Raw genomic sequence first — 14992 nt, 5'->3', positions numbered from 1 at the left:
AATAACAAAACATATATGTTGTTAATTATAATTTGTTTTAATCTATTCGTTCTAAGTTCTTAATTTGATTTCCTTTTCTTAAAATGATTGTAACAATTAATGAAATTGATAAATAAATATGATTTCGTCATATACGGAGAATCAATTCAATTTTTGGATTCATTAACAATGTGTTGTGTTGGATATGTCGATAGAGAAAAAATAATCTATTGCTATATAATGCATTTTTTAAAACTTTATAGTAAAAGAAATATAAATAATATTAAGTCGTGCACCTCTAGACTTTTAAAAATTAAACAATTTTTTTTAAGAAAGACGTTTTTTTTTTATTTGATATTTGTCTAAAATATTTAACTTTTTTACATGTAAAAAATAAAATAATAGTACAATATTAAGAGAAAATAGATTTGATTTTTAGAAAATAAATAGTTCGATAAAAGTTTTATAATCAAGTAGACATAAATGTTGAAAGATCTCTTTATAATTTTTAAAAACTAATATGAATCTATATAGTTATAATAATAGAAACGAAAATATTCTTCACTTGAGGTAAAAATGAAAATTATAAATTAATGTCAAGTTGATAGATTCTTTTTCTTAAAAATGAAAAATTCTAACTTCAATCAAGAAAGATCTTTCATAATCTGAAAACTCAAGCAAGATCCATGATTATTATATTAATGGTGATTTAAAAAGTTTTTAACTTTTAGTTTCCCTAGTTTTTGTCTCTTTTTCATGTTTTATATTTATGGAAAATAGTTGAAGGATTTGATGTGTCATATGATTGTCTCTATACACATGTGATGGATTGTGAAATATGATATCATATATATTATATGCCAATTTCTATATAAAATCATAATTAACTTTTCATAACATATTTAATTTGCATTGTTATCAATGTTTCATAGAATAAAGAAAAGATAGAACGAGGAGATCCCCTCTTAAAATTTGTTAAACTTGATCTTGAAAATCAGATATCGTTATTGTAACACAAATCTTCAAATAATATGAACCACAATTAATAAAATACAAATTTATTTTTAGAAAATAAAACTCAAACTTGTTCATACATATTTAATATCAATATTAGACTTTTGTTGGTGAAATATAGGTTAAATAGGAAAGCTCATAAGTGAATAACGCATTAAATCATTTTAAGATAAGATATTTATTTTAGCTAGACTATAATTAAAATAAGTTATAGAAAAAGAGAAATATCATCAATTTATAGGGTCAATCATGACTATCCAAATTTCGAAGAATATACATGCAAAATTACGAAGAAAAAAAAAGTAGGAGAAAAAAATATTTTCAATTTTCAAACTTTGAAAAAACATACGTACTTAATCCCTAAGTTTTAAAAGGGTAACTTTTCGGATTCCAAATTTTAAAAACTCATTTCATCTTCAACGTTTCAAACGTACTTCTTAGTTATTGAATTTATAGAAAAATGAATTTAAAAGATTCATCGAAAAATTTTATAATTTTGTTTTAAACAATTATATATTATTTAAAATTTTAAAAAATAATTTTAAAAAAAATCATACTCTTTAAAACTGTATTTTAAATTTAAAAATATCCTATAATTATTTTAAAAAAATAAAAAAAAACTACTTCCACTTCTTAAACATTTTTAAAATTTTGACAACTAAAAGAGAAATGAGTTTTGAATATTTAGCTATCAAATAAATCTACTTTTGTAAATCTTAAACCTAAAGAGATATATATTTTTTTTTTAAATTTGAAGAACTAAGCATACGACAAATTCCTCCAAACTTAAAAACCAAAGGAGTAATTTTTCCAAAAGTATGTGAAATTCAAAATAGTTTGAGGAAATTAAAATGATATTTTAATTTCTTAGTAGTATTATCAGCTATGCTGTTCAACGAGTACTAGTAGGAATTAAACCACTTGCCACTTGGACAGTTGAGATGCTTACGTGTCAAATCTTTGACATACGTGGTGACACGTAAGAAAGGAGAAAATATGTATGAAGGAACAGAGATAAGCGGGGCCCAGTGTTTATCCAAAAGAAGATAACGTCGACGCAACGCCGCTTGGGGGTAAACGACGGGAGACAGTTGTTAACCACTCTCTTTCCCATAACGGCGTTAACACTTCGCGGGGATTGTTCGGCGGCACGTGATCAGCACGTGGCGGTGTTGATTGGAATAACAAACTCGAATTGGTGTTACTTTTTCATTTCAGATTAATATTTTTTTGTTACTTGTGATAGACTATGTTTATATAATTTTGTTAATTATATAATTCTATCATCCATAGACTTTATTGTATAATGTACATACATTAACATTGTATTGTTTTTACAAATATATCAAATATATTTGTAATTTTTTTTTGGATCCCCTATATCAAATTTACATCCAGTTGTTGGGCACTTCTTCGAAAGAAAAAGAAAAAAGTTGTTGGGCACAACTGTCTTCTATTTTTGGAATGAAAAATTATCACAAATAAGACTTTTGGTACACTTCTCATCATAATTTATTGGGCATTACCTCAAAATTAATTTTAGTTCTTTTTCCTTTTTGCTTTTTCTATAATATATCTCTTGATTTCACAAGCTAGATGTGTGATTTGAGCTCGAGAGCAATATCTCTAGACGAATATAATTTGTTTATGTTTCTACGATTTGTATTATTTGATATTTTTTCGTCTATTATGTAAACTATAAACCATTTAAATATACGCGTGTACCGATTTGTTCTTGTTAGAATATACATACTTTTAGTGATTGACCAATTTCAATAAGAGTAGATCCCAAAAAGATTCCACTTCCTCGTAACTTTCTCTTAAATCGATATTTTTCGTGCAACTTTATTCTAATTTTGCTAAAGAAGTCACCCACTTTTCCCTTTGAATTGGCCAAATATGCAAATTTTATTGTTTTCTATGGATGAGAATAACCGACTATTCTATTTAGTTACAAGAAAACCTCGAGTGCATCCTAAATATCACTCATCACATGTGCTCCTTATCTCTCCTCCACACAAAAATGAAATTATCAAGTAAGAATAGATGTTTTCTCCCCTTTTAGTTGATTTTTCTTTTAACGGTTAAATTCGATTTATTACCCCACTATGTAGAGAGGTGTAAATGGGTTCCTAACTCAATCCATATTTTTGGATTGTTTAGGTTGGCAATCCGAATAACCCGAATAGTCTTCCCAACCCAACCCTTCTCTTAAAATATGAATTAGGTTGTGTTGGATTGTCGGGTTGCCGTGCCTTAATTATCAACCAACTTTTTTAATATCCTATTTTCTTCCATTAATAATAAAATATATAATATAATATATATATATTTCTTTAATTTATGTTCGACCGAATCAAATTTTTTAAACTAATTCGAGACCCAACCTAATTCGAAAAAATCAAAATTTTTAAACCAATTCAATACACATTTTAAATTAACTCTACCCAACTATTGTAATATAAGTTGGATAGTCCAAATCGTCGATTATTCAAGTTATTCTTACCCTAGTGAAACTTTATTTAAAATATAAGTAAACAAAAATTTCAAAACTCTCTAAAAGAGGAGAAGACACCTCATCTCACTCGAGAAGATTTGAACTAATTTCTAAGTTTTACAGGTAAAAGTTAGTTACAACCAAAATTGAAAAATCATTAATGAGCTACACTTTCTCAAATAGCCTACCCTATACTAAATGGAAAGAAATAAGCAATATGTTAGTTAATAGCTTCGTTCTTCGTAACCTCAATTTATTATTTACATTTTTCAAAAATATATAAAATCCAATACACAATAAAATAATAAAATAAAACTGAGAAAATCAACCAGATAATTCAACTGGAAAAATTCAGTTGATTTGGAGTTCATATTTTAAATTCATATCCAATACCCCCACTAGTTAACTTTTTTTTTTTTCATCCCAATATAATGACAATACAATACTAGGATGCATGTATATTCATGGATATATAATTTATATTGAATTTTTTTTTTATCTATCCCCCACGTCAAATAATCTACAAAAAGAATATAAAACAAACAAATTAAGTATAAATATGATGGGATGATATTATTTTTATGGTTCATCTGAGCCATCTGCTCCTTCATTGTCTAGCATGCTCATTAGCATGTTTATTTGATCATGCAGCATTGCATTCTCTCTTTCAACTTCTGATCTTTTGCTCTTTTCTTGCAGAAGCTGAATTTGAAGATGTTCCAAGCACCGAGCATCCTCATCGAGCTGCTCGTTTAAACCATCGATTTCCCGGTCCTATACAACAACACCAACAATGACACAACCAACTGCTTTTCAGTCGAAAATAAGAGGCATTATTTTTATGTAAACAATGAAATTAATTATTACAGAACCTTTCTATTCATTTCCTGAACAGCAATCCTCCGCATGCTCTCGACAACGTCGACATTTACAAGTTTCCGCTTCTTCCCGATGAGCCACCCTCGGGGATAAGTGGTTTCGTCAAAATCAGGAGGAGGGAGTAAGGATTCAGCTGATGGTCTTCGGCCATTGATGTTTCTCACGGGTTCTAAGGGCTCAAACAGAGCCTTTCGACGCTCCGAGAGCTCGGGGGGAACTGTGTCAGTGTCCTGAGATATGTTGTCATTGGCAGGAGATTCTTCCTGTTTGTCGCAAGTTTTATTAGCAGAATCCTGATCTTCAGTTTCCTTGTATAAATTCCTCCCGCTAGCTGTTGGAAAGAAGAGACCATTCTAGTTCCAAACAATTTAGAGGACCAACAACTAAAGAAAAATCCAATAAATAAAAATTATTGACGTCTCTTTAGAGCCAGCAATAGTGTTTTTGTAGCAATAACGTAATATAACAAAATTTATCCCCCCAAACTTTGAAATATAATCTATTTGGTCTCTGAATTTTTAATTAATGTATCTAATAATTAATATTTACACCTTTAAATTTGAATCTAATAAGTTTTTTTAAACCTAAAACAACCTAACGAGTCTTTAGATTTAATTAATTTTGTGTTTAATAAAGTTTGACACGTTCAAAATAACACTAATTGTTCTACCTAAATATATATAAATTTGAAATTTCTCTAATAGAGTTAAGAGCACTCAATTTATTGTCTAGTTAGATTTCGTAGAAACATCAAATAGTATGCAAAAGTACATGTACGCGCTGGGGTCATGATGTTTACTTATGGGTAAGTAGAATAAAAAAAAACTAATGCTAAAACAACCTCAGAGTTCCTGATTCCGAATAGTACCAGCCCCAAACGGCCCCTAACAGAATTCAACATAACCCAATTGTGAAAAATATGAACAGACCATCCATTAACAAGAAAAGGGAAAATTATATTGAAAGCAAAGATTCAATAATGATATTAGGTTTAGAGTGAGTGACTAAGAGAGAGTGTGTGTGTCACCAAGCAACAACAAGAGATAAAAAGGAGAACAATAAGCCAACTCCAAGATAAAGTCACAGGCAACTCTTCAAATATTAAAAATCATCAAATTTACATTATGATGAGAAATGAAATGAAATGAAAATCAAAGATGGGATGGCAACTTTATATAATTGATCCCCAAGACACCAAATCGATAATCTTGATTTTCAAGAAGTAGACAACAAGAAAATCTTAAAGATTAATAAACTGAATGTGGGCCTAAAAAGAATACTGAAACCAATATGATATAGTTGGGTGTTAAGTCCCATCATTTGAATACCAAACTTGACATAAGAGAAAAGCATCCAAGCGAGGAATAGGGATCCTATGTCCAAAGGATTGTAACTTAAATCTTTTAACCTTTATAGATTCACTATTTATGGAATAGATTATGGAGCATCTCAATGACCAACCCTTTAGTTCATTCCTGATAAAGGTGAATAATTATCACTTTTGTAGAGTGAAAATTAAAATTTTAAAAGTGAGGAGGGGGGGGGGGGGGGGGGGGGGGGGCGGGAAGGGCAACCAGATTGAATTAGACAACCAGATATTGTATCCTAAAAGGGGGAAAATCTCTATTAGTTGAAAAGATACAAAGGAAAATTGTTTTGAGGTATATTTTATGAATTGACATGTTGGTTTGGTATCAGTTCTCATTACTACAAATGTTTCGTAATCATTTGGTTGGAAAATTAGATTTGAAAGGAATCATTGGCTCACACACCTAATTTCAAAATGTCGTCTAATATTTATTGAGAAATTAATCAGGAATCGTTAAACTTGTATCCAGGACTTAAAAGATAAAATGCTAATAGACAAAATTTTGAGAGTAAGAGAGAACCAATTCAAAGTATAGGGTCAAAATGATACTAATATCTAAATATATAGTATCTAGAAGACCGACACAAATCAACTAACACAAATACAAAGTATATACTTCTGACTTCACATAAAATATATACGTTAGACAAAAAAGTTATAAGACTCAAATCTTCCCTTCCAAATATAATTGATATTTAAAAGAAAAAACACGAGAGTGACATGAAAGAGTCAACAACATAGTTCATACCTGAAAACAAAGGGTAATTTTCCCCAAAATTCAAAACCATCCCTAAAGTATCGCGATAATTGTAGTTAAAAATTCAACTTGAGCTCTCGAACTTATTAAAATAGGACCTAATAACTTACCCAATTAGAAATCGTACCAATTCTATGAATTAATTAAGGGCACTTTCTATGATGAACATTTTGAGGATCTATTAGTAATTACAATCATACTTCCAGTGGTGTTTTTTTTTTTTTTTTTTTTTGCAATTTGTCTTTATTTTAATTATATTTGAAGTTATAAAAACTAAAAGATGATTTTCAATACAAAGAACAGTAATCTCTAATTAACATGAAAATTCTTTTAAAAAGAAGTGGAAACCATAGTAAAGCACGTAACGTTATTATACAAAATAATAATGATAAAGCTCGTAACGTGTAAGGCATGCTGAATCATGAGAAAAAACAAAATCAATAATATTGACAAAAAAAAAAAAAAAAACACATCTTTTTTCCTAAGAAACAAATTAAAGAAATAAAAAGAAAAACCATCTCCGACGTCGTTTTAGTAAACAGCTTATTATTTCCTTTTGAAATAAAAATAAAATCCACGTAATATGACAATAAAGACCTTTCGTGTAATATACCGAAACGAGTGGGCAAAATAAAAAGAAAGTCTATTGAAAAGTCAACTTCAACGGTTGGGTTGGGCAATGGGTAGGGTGGGCTTGTGGCTTTGTGTTTGTGGAGCCAATTTTGAGCCTTAAATTTATAAATGAGCCTAAAAGGCAAATACATCAATGCATACACCAAAAATAATTTAAATTTATTAATCATTATCATCAATTCTTCTTCAGGGCCTAAAATCTACGGAATTTAAAAAATATTATAAAATTAGATAAAAATAAAGTTAATTAGTCTTTTTTTTTTTCTTGGGGAAACAGATAACGGAAATTCACAGGAGGAGTAAGAGCGATGAACATAATCTTTAAGAAAGCAACACATAACTTAAGAGCGAAGTTCAATCATTTTTCGTATTTCCAAAAGCAAGAAGGATGAGAAATCAGAACAGGACAAGCTTGGTTAGGGCGTGAAATTCTTCTAAAATTTGTGAAGAAATGTCTCAGATTATGCGATAATTTCAAAACCTAAACGGATTCGCCAACTTTCGAAAAATTGAAAGCAAGTTCCACCTGAGAGAGAGAGAAAGTGATTAACTAGTACTACGACTACCTGACCTCCGGCGAGAAATTCTTATAAAATTTGTGAGGAAATGTCTCAGATTATGCGATAATTTCAAAACCTAAAACGGATTCGCTCACTTCCGAAAAAAGAAATTCCGAGTTTCTGATCTTCATCGACTTCGCAAGGTTTCGAAAAATTGAAAGCAATTTCCACTGGAGAAATTAATCAGAGAGAGAGGGAGAGAGTTATTGACTAGTACTACGACTACCTGACCTCCGGCGAGAATTCCACTGAATTCGAGGAGCCGACGCCGGAGAAAAACCTTCAAGAATCCTATCAATCTTGCCGGAATGATTGTGTTCCATTGAAGAGGAAGGAATTCGAGGAAGAGCTTTACCAGACAGTCGTTCCGAAGAATCCTGTTCGAATTTTCGCATAAAGAAAAAGAGAGAGAGAGAGAGAGGGAAATGGGGTTGTGGATTTTGAGTCGGTTTAAAGGATTTTTGGTTCGGTGTTTGTTGTGGTTGCGTTCATCGAGAAAGAGAAGCAGATAAAACGCTGAACAAAACGACAGCTGAACCACGTGATTGTAATCCAACGGTTAAGATTTTGCGTTATGGTGGATGATTTGATGCTAAATATTTGTCGTCGTGTACTATCTGTGGGACCCTTTTGTTTTTTATTATTATTTTATTTGTTTTTCATTTCTAATTCGTTGGAATATATATATATTTATTTTACTTTCATTCTCACGCTTCCCAATATTTCCTAACTACGAGAGAATATGCTACCAAGAATCTGCTGTCTTTCCTTCACTTTTGAGAATAATTACAAATTATTTTTAAATTTATTCCATTTGTTAAATATTTGTTGTTTGATTTATACAATTTTTTTATTTTGAAGAAAAGAACTATTTACAAAAAGAAAATATAAATGAGGTAGCTAGGGTGTGAAGATTTTTGTTATATGTTTAGGGTAATTATAATTGGTAGCAATTTTGGAATAATTATTAAGTATGTAACAATATTTTTAAAAAACTGTAAATATAACAAAATCGATCGGTGATAGACTTTTATCGTTGATAAACTCTTATGGTTTATCAATGATAGACCAACATTTACTACATTTTAAAAAAAAATTACAAATATAGTAAAATCTGTCAAAATCTATCAATGATAGGAGTCTACCACTAATAGACTTTGCTATATTTACTTGCTACATACTTAATAATTATTTTAAAAATTGCTACCTATTATAATTGGGATAGTTGCAAATATAGCAATTATATTCAAAATAATGAAGAATATAGCAACATTTAAAAAAATTGTAAATATAACAAAATCGGTCAAAATCTATCAATGATAGGAGTATATCATGGTCTATCACTGATAAACCATAAGAGTCTATCAATGATAAAAGTTTATCACCGATAGATTTTGCTATATTTATAAATTTTTAAAAATATTACTACATACTTAATAATTATTCTAAAAATTGCTATCGAATATAATTATCCATTGTAATTACCCATAAGCTTCTAACGAAGGTTACTTGTGGGCCGTCCGTTAACGTCATTGGACCAAAAAGCCCAAGCCCGATGATGGAATAGAACTAGCTGTGGCAAATGGCCTCCCTTACTCCATACCAATGCAAATCTTTTGGTTGTGAAATGACCCTTGTAACACAAATTATTTTCCTTACGGTATACCTATTTTCGTGCCTCACAAAAATTCCAACTAAAATGTGTCACGTTAATCTAGATAAATGTATCTCCAAATGTACTGAGTACTACTCAATTTAACTTATAGCTCAAATTGTCTACTTCCATCCCTTGTTATTTCCATTATACGTCATTCTCTAGCAAAATAATTACAAAAGTTTGGCTTCAACTTAGTATGCAATAAAAAGCATGCCACCTAGGTTCATGAACTTCGCTAGCTGGCTCAATTTTCTCAATTTTGAGCCACAAACAATCACTAGGAACCTCCAATATATCAAGTCGAACCAAAGATTTAAAGATAAAATTAAAAAATAAATCAATCATCAATAACCCATCATAGATGGAGAGAATCCAATACATAGTGAGGGAAAATAACTTAAAAAAATAGAACTAGTTAATGGCATTGGAGCATTGGCAAGTCCAGAAAAAAATTAGTGCAGTTGACAGCAAAATGTTGAAATTGCAATTAGCCTAAAATAATAATAATAAAAGAATATTTGCCTACCCATTTACAAAACTAAGCCCAGCTCAAGTTACTATTGTTAAAGAATTTGAATAGTAGTCTTCTCTGTTTTGGCCTAAATTATAAGATGCAAAATTTTCTGAGAAAAATAAATAAGAGGTAATGAGTGGAGTGACTAACCCAATGGTTTGAAGAAATCAAGTTTCGCCAACAGCACAAGGAATACAAGGAGGTTCTTCAGCTTGGTTTTGGGGAGTAATGCGTTCCAAACAAAGGCCATGAAACACATGGCTACATGGCAGTACAGCCACCGTAGGTAGAATTTTTGGAATGGCAACTGAGCCTTCTGGTTTGAATGAAAGATCTCTCTTACATAAGTAGCATCTTTGTCCACTTAATTTCGGAGTTTGGTCCAACTCTGCAAATTAGATTAATTATCAATAACTTGATATATATAGAGATATGTATAGTTAGCCATTTGCTTAAGTATTACTATTCATGCTAAACGTATAGATTGTAAAGATCTCATTAGTGTTTTATGTTTTGAAGTATTTTTGTGGTTGGGTTTGAGTATTCATATGGTTTCATTTTGTGTAGTCAATTGGTCATTTGAGTCTTCAAGAGCATCTTTTCAATTTGGTTAGAATATGTAATTACTATTTTAATGAATTTGATATTTAAGAATTAAACTCACAAAAAAAAAAAAAAAGAAGTAAAAAAATAAAAAAAAAATCAACTTCTTGTTTTGTATACAGGTGTAAAATTCTAGTCTGACTGTTCAACAAGTGTTGAAAGGTTGGAGACAGCATACAACAGGGACATGCCATTATGGGAAGAAACTAATAATTAAAAAGAGAACTTTGCTGGAGAAGGTAACTCACAGAAAATTTCTACTACTACAGAATGAATAATAGATTAATAAATCATTTGATAACTAAATAACTAACTAATCAAATAGTAGACTCTACATAGTGTCAATGCTCTCTCTCTCTATCCTTGATATGGTTGCCTAGAAAAAAGTGCCCCCACCCCCTCCTAGAAATGTGAGCTTGTCAAGGACCCTAAAACTAAAGGAATGTTGAAAATCACTATCAATATTCGAATAATGTTTAGTGCTGAAAATCTCAGTCCAAACCATGACGTAGCTGCCCCGCACCAAGAAGATTGTCTCTTCTATTGATTTTGTGGGTCTCTCTCGTAAGCCTAATTGTTGATGGTTTCTTTGTTTTGTTTTTTATTTGTGCTTTTTCAAATTGATTTTGATTTGTTTCTGTTTTTAATTGCTCATCCCTCATTTCTGATTAGTTTATAATGCGTTCATTGTTTGTTCTTAATATAAAATTGTCGGTATGACTTTTTCTACAATTTTTGTCGTTTTCTTTTCCTTGCATGTCCCAGTGTGTCTGAATGAATGAATTGATCAAGTGTCCAAAACTTAAAAATGGCAACTATTTGAAATGATGAGACTAACTAGAATCACCATTGTTCAACACATATTTGATTTCTTATCTTTGTATTCAACGCCTATGCAGATACTCTATTGGAACTAGAGTTTTTTTTTTTTGCTAATTTAGTGGATCTTTTTCAGCTCAAGACGAAAAACTCTAGCTGGTATTCATAAATAAAACAAAACAAAACAACATAAATTATGCGTACAATAGATCACCACTCAACTAAAAAAAATGCTTTAGTGGTTAGATGAAGATAAATTACTTAAAAATTTGTAGAAGAGTCCATATTAATTGAAGATGAAATTGAATTATAAGAATGTGAAAATAAGACCTACTTTGATTTCCTGTTAAATCATCTATCGATCCAAAAATGTGATGGCATCAATGGGATAAGAGGATTTTATTTGCATCTCTAGAGGTTTGGATGCTGAATTGAGTCATGAAAGTTTGGGACGTAGAATTGCAAGATAAAGTTATTTGATAAATGTATAAAAGAATGAATATATATATATATATATATATATATATATATAAATAAATGAATAAATGAGAAAAAAATAAAGTTTTTCAATAAATAGACAAAGTGGGTTATTTGATGCTAATTTAAAATCGGCAGCTAAACGACTCAATAATTTATACTTCTCGAAAGTAAATTAATTAGATCTAGTGCATGAGTCAACTAGCTTTACTTTTGAAATTCAAGTGATTGTCCTTAAGCTACCACATGCAAATATGAGAAAGAAAATATGGGAAGAGGATACGTTTGCGTATATGATACAGAAGTACCTCGGCATTTTATATAACGTGAGCTCTTCGAGCCTTCGAAAGAACGATCTCTTTGATCTTCAAACTTGGAAGAGACGAGTGGAATGCTCTCATCAATGATCGGTTGGGAAACCTGATTTAGATCAACATTAGTTTTTTGAGGTTGAATTAGAACATGCGAAGATGCATCATGTGAGACAGGCAGATAGAACCTTTGCAAGATGGGCTTGAAATGATTTAGCAATACCAGAATCTTCGGCTGTCCCAAATTCTCTTGCATCTTGATTTCCTGAAACTTATGGCGCTTATTGTTATTATACTTCAGTCATACAACTTGATGAAACTATTCAATAAGCCAAGTAGAGTAATAAAGACACTGAAAGTGGTACCTGTAGTAAGAGAATCGCCAAAGTTTTGGGGAGGCTGAGAAGGTCCAGATTGATCATGCTCGACTGCAAGGAACAAAGAAATTAAACATGTTCGACCTCAAATTCAATAGTATTTGATGCTAGAATTGTTTAAGAAGGTTCATAAGCACTACACGAGGTTCAACTAAATGAATTTACCACTAAAGTATCTCTTTCTCTTACATGACTGATCTGGAACAGAAATGGTCGCAGAGATCCCAAGGGAAGGAGCATATGTTGGAAATTCAGACGAGAAGTTCCTGACATCAGTCTCTTCAATAGGCTGTTGACTTTGATCCCTCCTATGTAAACAAGATTCTAAGTCAGTAAACCAGCTTCGTGAAGATATCCCAATTTGGCTGTTGATAGATTCTGTCGTAGAGGGGGCAGCACTTCTAAGTGATTTGAGGATATCCTCATTGCACTTCATTACGTCAGCACTCCAACCATCGTCATTGCTTGGCCTGGGAAAAGGGTTATCCCCACCAACTATAATAGATTGTTGAAAGGCAGACGATGGGTGTAAACTAAAGTTAATAAGATTACTACATCTTAATCCAACAGAGTTCTGAGGAAAGGTTGTAAGGTTAGGTATATTCCCTGAATTGTCTTTATAGCCTGAGATCTTATCTGTCCTGTTAAGAGACGTGGTGGGATTTGTATGGTATCCAACATTAAAAGTCTCAGCATCATGTTCTTGTAAACAATGGGTTTGGAATCCACTGCAAATGGCAGCAATGTTAAGATCAATTTGATCCTCACATTTTGAGGATTGCAAATTATGATTGTTTGCATCTCTATCACACCCAATTAAATCCAGGCCTTCAGCTTCCTGACTTCTCACTGGGAATCTACAAATGCTGGAAAGTTCTGGATTTCTAACATGGAACGAAGTATTTGTCTTATTTTCGGGATTCGTGAACATGCTGTGAGACCAATTTTGAGAGCTTAGACCCAAGCGGGAGCTATCAAATGACCAATCAATATCAGTATATGAAATTGTATCAGAAAAGGAACCAGCAAATTTTGGATGAGAGGAGACCGGTGGATCTGAAAATTGGGAATGATGGAATCCAGCAGCTGTACTGTATTCTTCATGAAGCCCATTGAAGTTAACATCACTTCTTATTGTATCAAGGCATCCAAACTCTTCGTTCTCATCATCAGAAATAAAATCAGACAGACTATTTCGTAGCTTCAGATTGTCATTTTCAATCGTGTCCATCCTGAAGAACAGGAATTAGAAAGACAGAGTCTAGGGGCGTAATAATAAATAAAACAGCCGATCATTGGATCATAAAATATCAAGAGACGTTTTGTAAGAATAAATTTCGGTTTGACAAATCATTTACACAAGTTTGATTACTAAACAAAATTGGTTATGAGGAATTAACGTGCAGTTATAATAATTAAACAAGTTAGACGCAATTTCAACAACTGCATTAACAAATAGCAAATCATTTAAGTTCGATTATTAAACAAAATTGATTAAGAGAGATTAACGTGCAGTTCTAATAATTAAACAAGTAAGACGCGATTTCCACAACTGCATTAACGAACACAAATGAAAAGATCGTGACAGACTCATTAACTACACAAATCAATCACCAAAAACAGCGTCTGAGCCACTTAAAACACACTTATCGGATCAATTTATCTATAAACGACGAGAAAAAATATTACAAAATCAAAATCCAATGCAGCTCCATGCGATCAATAGATGCGCGAGATTCAACTAAAAACATCAAACAGAGACAAACACCAGGATGCAATCACATAATATGAATAAAATGCAGCAATTTCAAATCAACAAACTCACAAATCCTCACAGATATAAACGAAATGAAAAGCATAAATTAAACCAAAATCGAAGCAATGCAAGGGCGCGAGAAAAAAAAAAAAAAAGAAAGGAGAAGGAGACTTACGAATCCGTAGAAACAAGCGATAGCAGCAGCTAGGATAAGGAAAAAACCGATATAGGAATGAGGATCATGAAAGAGAGTAGAGAAAACGGAGGAATTCAAGAGCAATTCAAAGGAAATTGAGAGCGGGATTTGAAAGAGAGGATTAAAAATTTTAGCATTTTACCTGAAAGAGAGTGATGAATGTAACAGTGGAAGAGAAAGGAAGCTGTGACGGCGAAGCGGAATTGGGCGTTTTAGGTGTGGGTTCCACTTCCACGCCTCGTGGTTAGTTGTTTTTATGTAATCTCACTTGCACTCATTTCCCGATGATATTAAGCAAAACCTAATATATTACACTTCAATAAATTATATTAACTACTTCTGGAGAATAATAATGATAAATTAAATATATATTTTTTACTATTGTTAATATATTATTTTTTCAAAAATAAAAAAAAATTATAAAATTTAGCATAATTATATATCGGATATTCGATGAGTATAATCTATTTCTATTAATATCTATCATAAATAAAATCTGAAATTTGTTTGTTTTGTTAATTACAATCATTTTTCTAGTTTCAAAATTTGTTTTATGATATTTAAAATTATGGAATTTTTTTCTTTCTGTTATTA

At 31.1% G+C, this 14992-nt stretch overlaps 2 protein-coding genes across 2 annotated transcripts; both read right to left on the bottom strand.

The window, feature by feature from the left end:
* Positions 1–3806: 3806 nt before the first annotated feature.
* LOC103499861 (protein HEADING DATE REPRESSOR 1) lies at positions 3807–8180 on the bottom strand. Its single transcript, XM_008462988.3, has 3 exons — positions 7915–8180; positions 4363–4700; positions 3807–4264 (listed from the first exon to the last, which is right to left on the bottom strand). The coding sequence occupies exons 1-3, from the start codon at positions 8081–8083 to the stop codon at positions 4070–4072; spliced, it is 702 nt and encodes a 233-aa protein (XP_008461210.1). The 5' UTR covers positions 8084–8180; the 3' UTR covers positions 3807–4069.
* A 1846-nt stretch (positions 8181–10026) lies between these two features.
* Positions 10027–13677, bottom strand: LOC103499862 (uncharacterized). Its single transcript, XM_051082851.1, has 5 exons — positions 12636–13677; positions 12435–12497; positions 12258–12334; positions 12067–12178; positions 10027–10247 (listed from the first exon to the last, which is right to left on the bottom strand). Exons 1-5 carry the CDS (start codon positions 13675–13677, stop codon positions 10027–10029), a joined length of 1515 nt encoding a protein of 504 aa, XP_050938808.1.
* Between the last annotated feature and the right edge of the window lie 1315 nt (positions 13678–14992).

This window comes from Cucumis melo, chromosome 1 (genome assembly GCF_025177605.1).
Source record: "Cucumis melo cultivar AY chromosome 1, USDA_Cmelo_AY_1.0, whole genome shotgun sequence".
Taxonomy (NCBI): domain Eukaryota; kingdom Viridiplantae; phylum Streptophyta; class Magnoliopsida; order Cucurbitales; family Cucurbitaceae; genus Cucumis; species Cucumis melo.
Note: the sequence above shows the minus strand (reverse complement) of the source record. Positions and strands in the feature narration are given on the sequence as shown.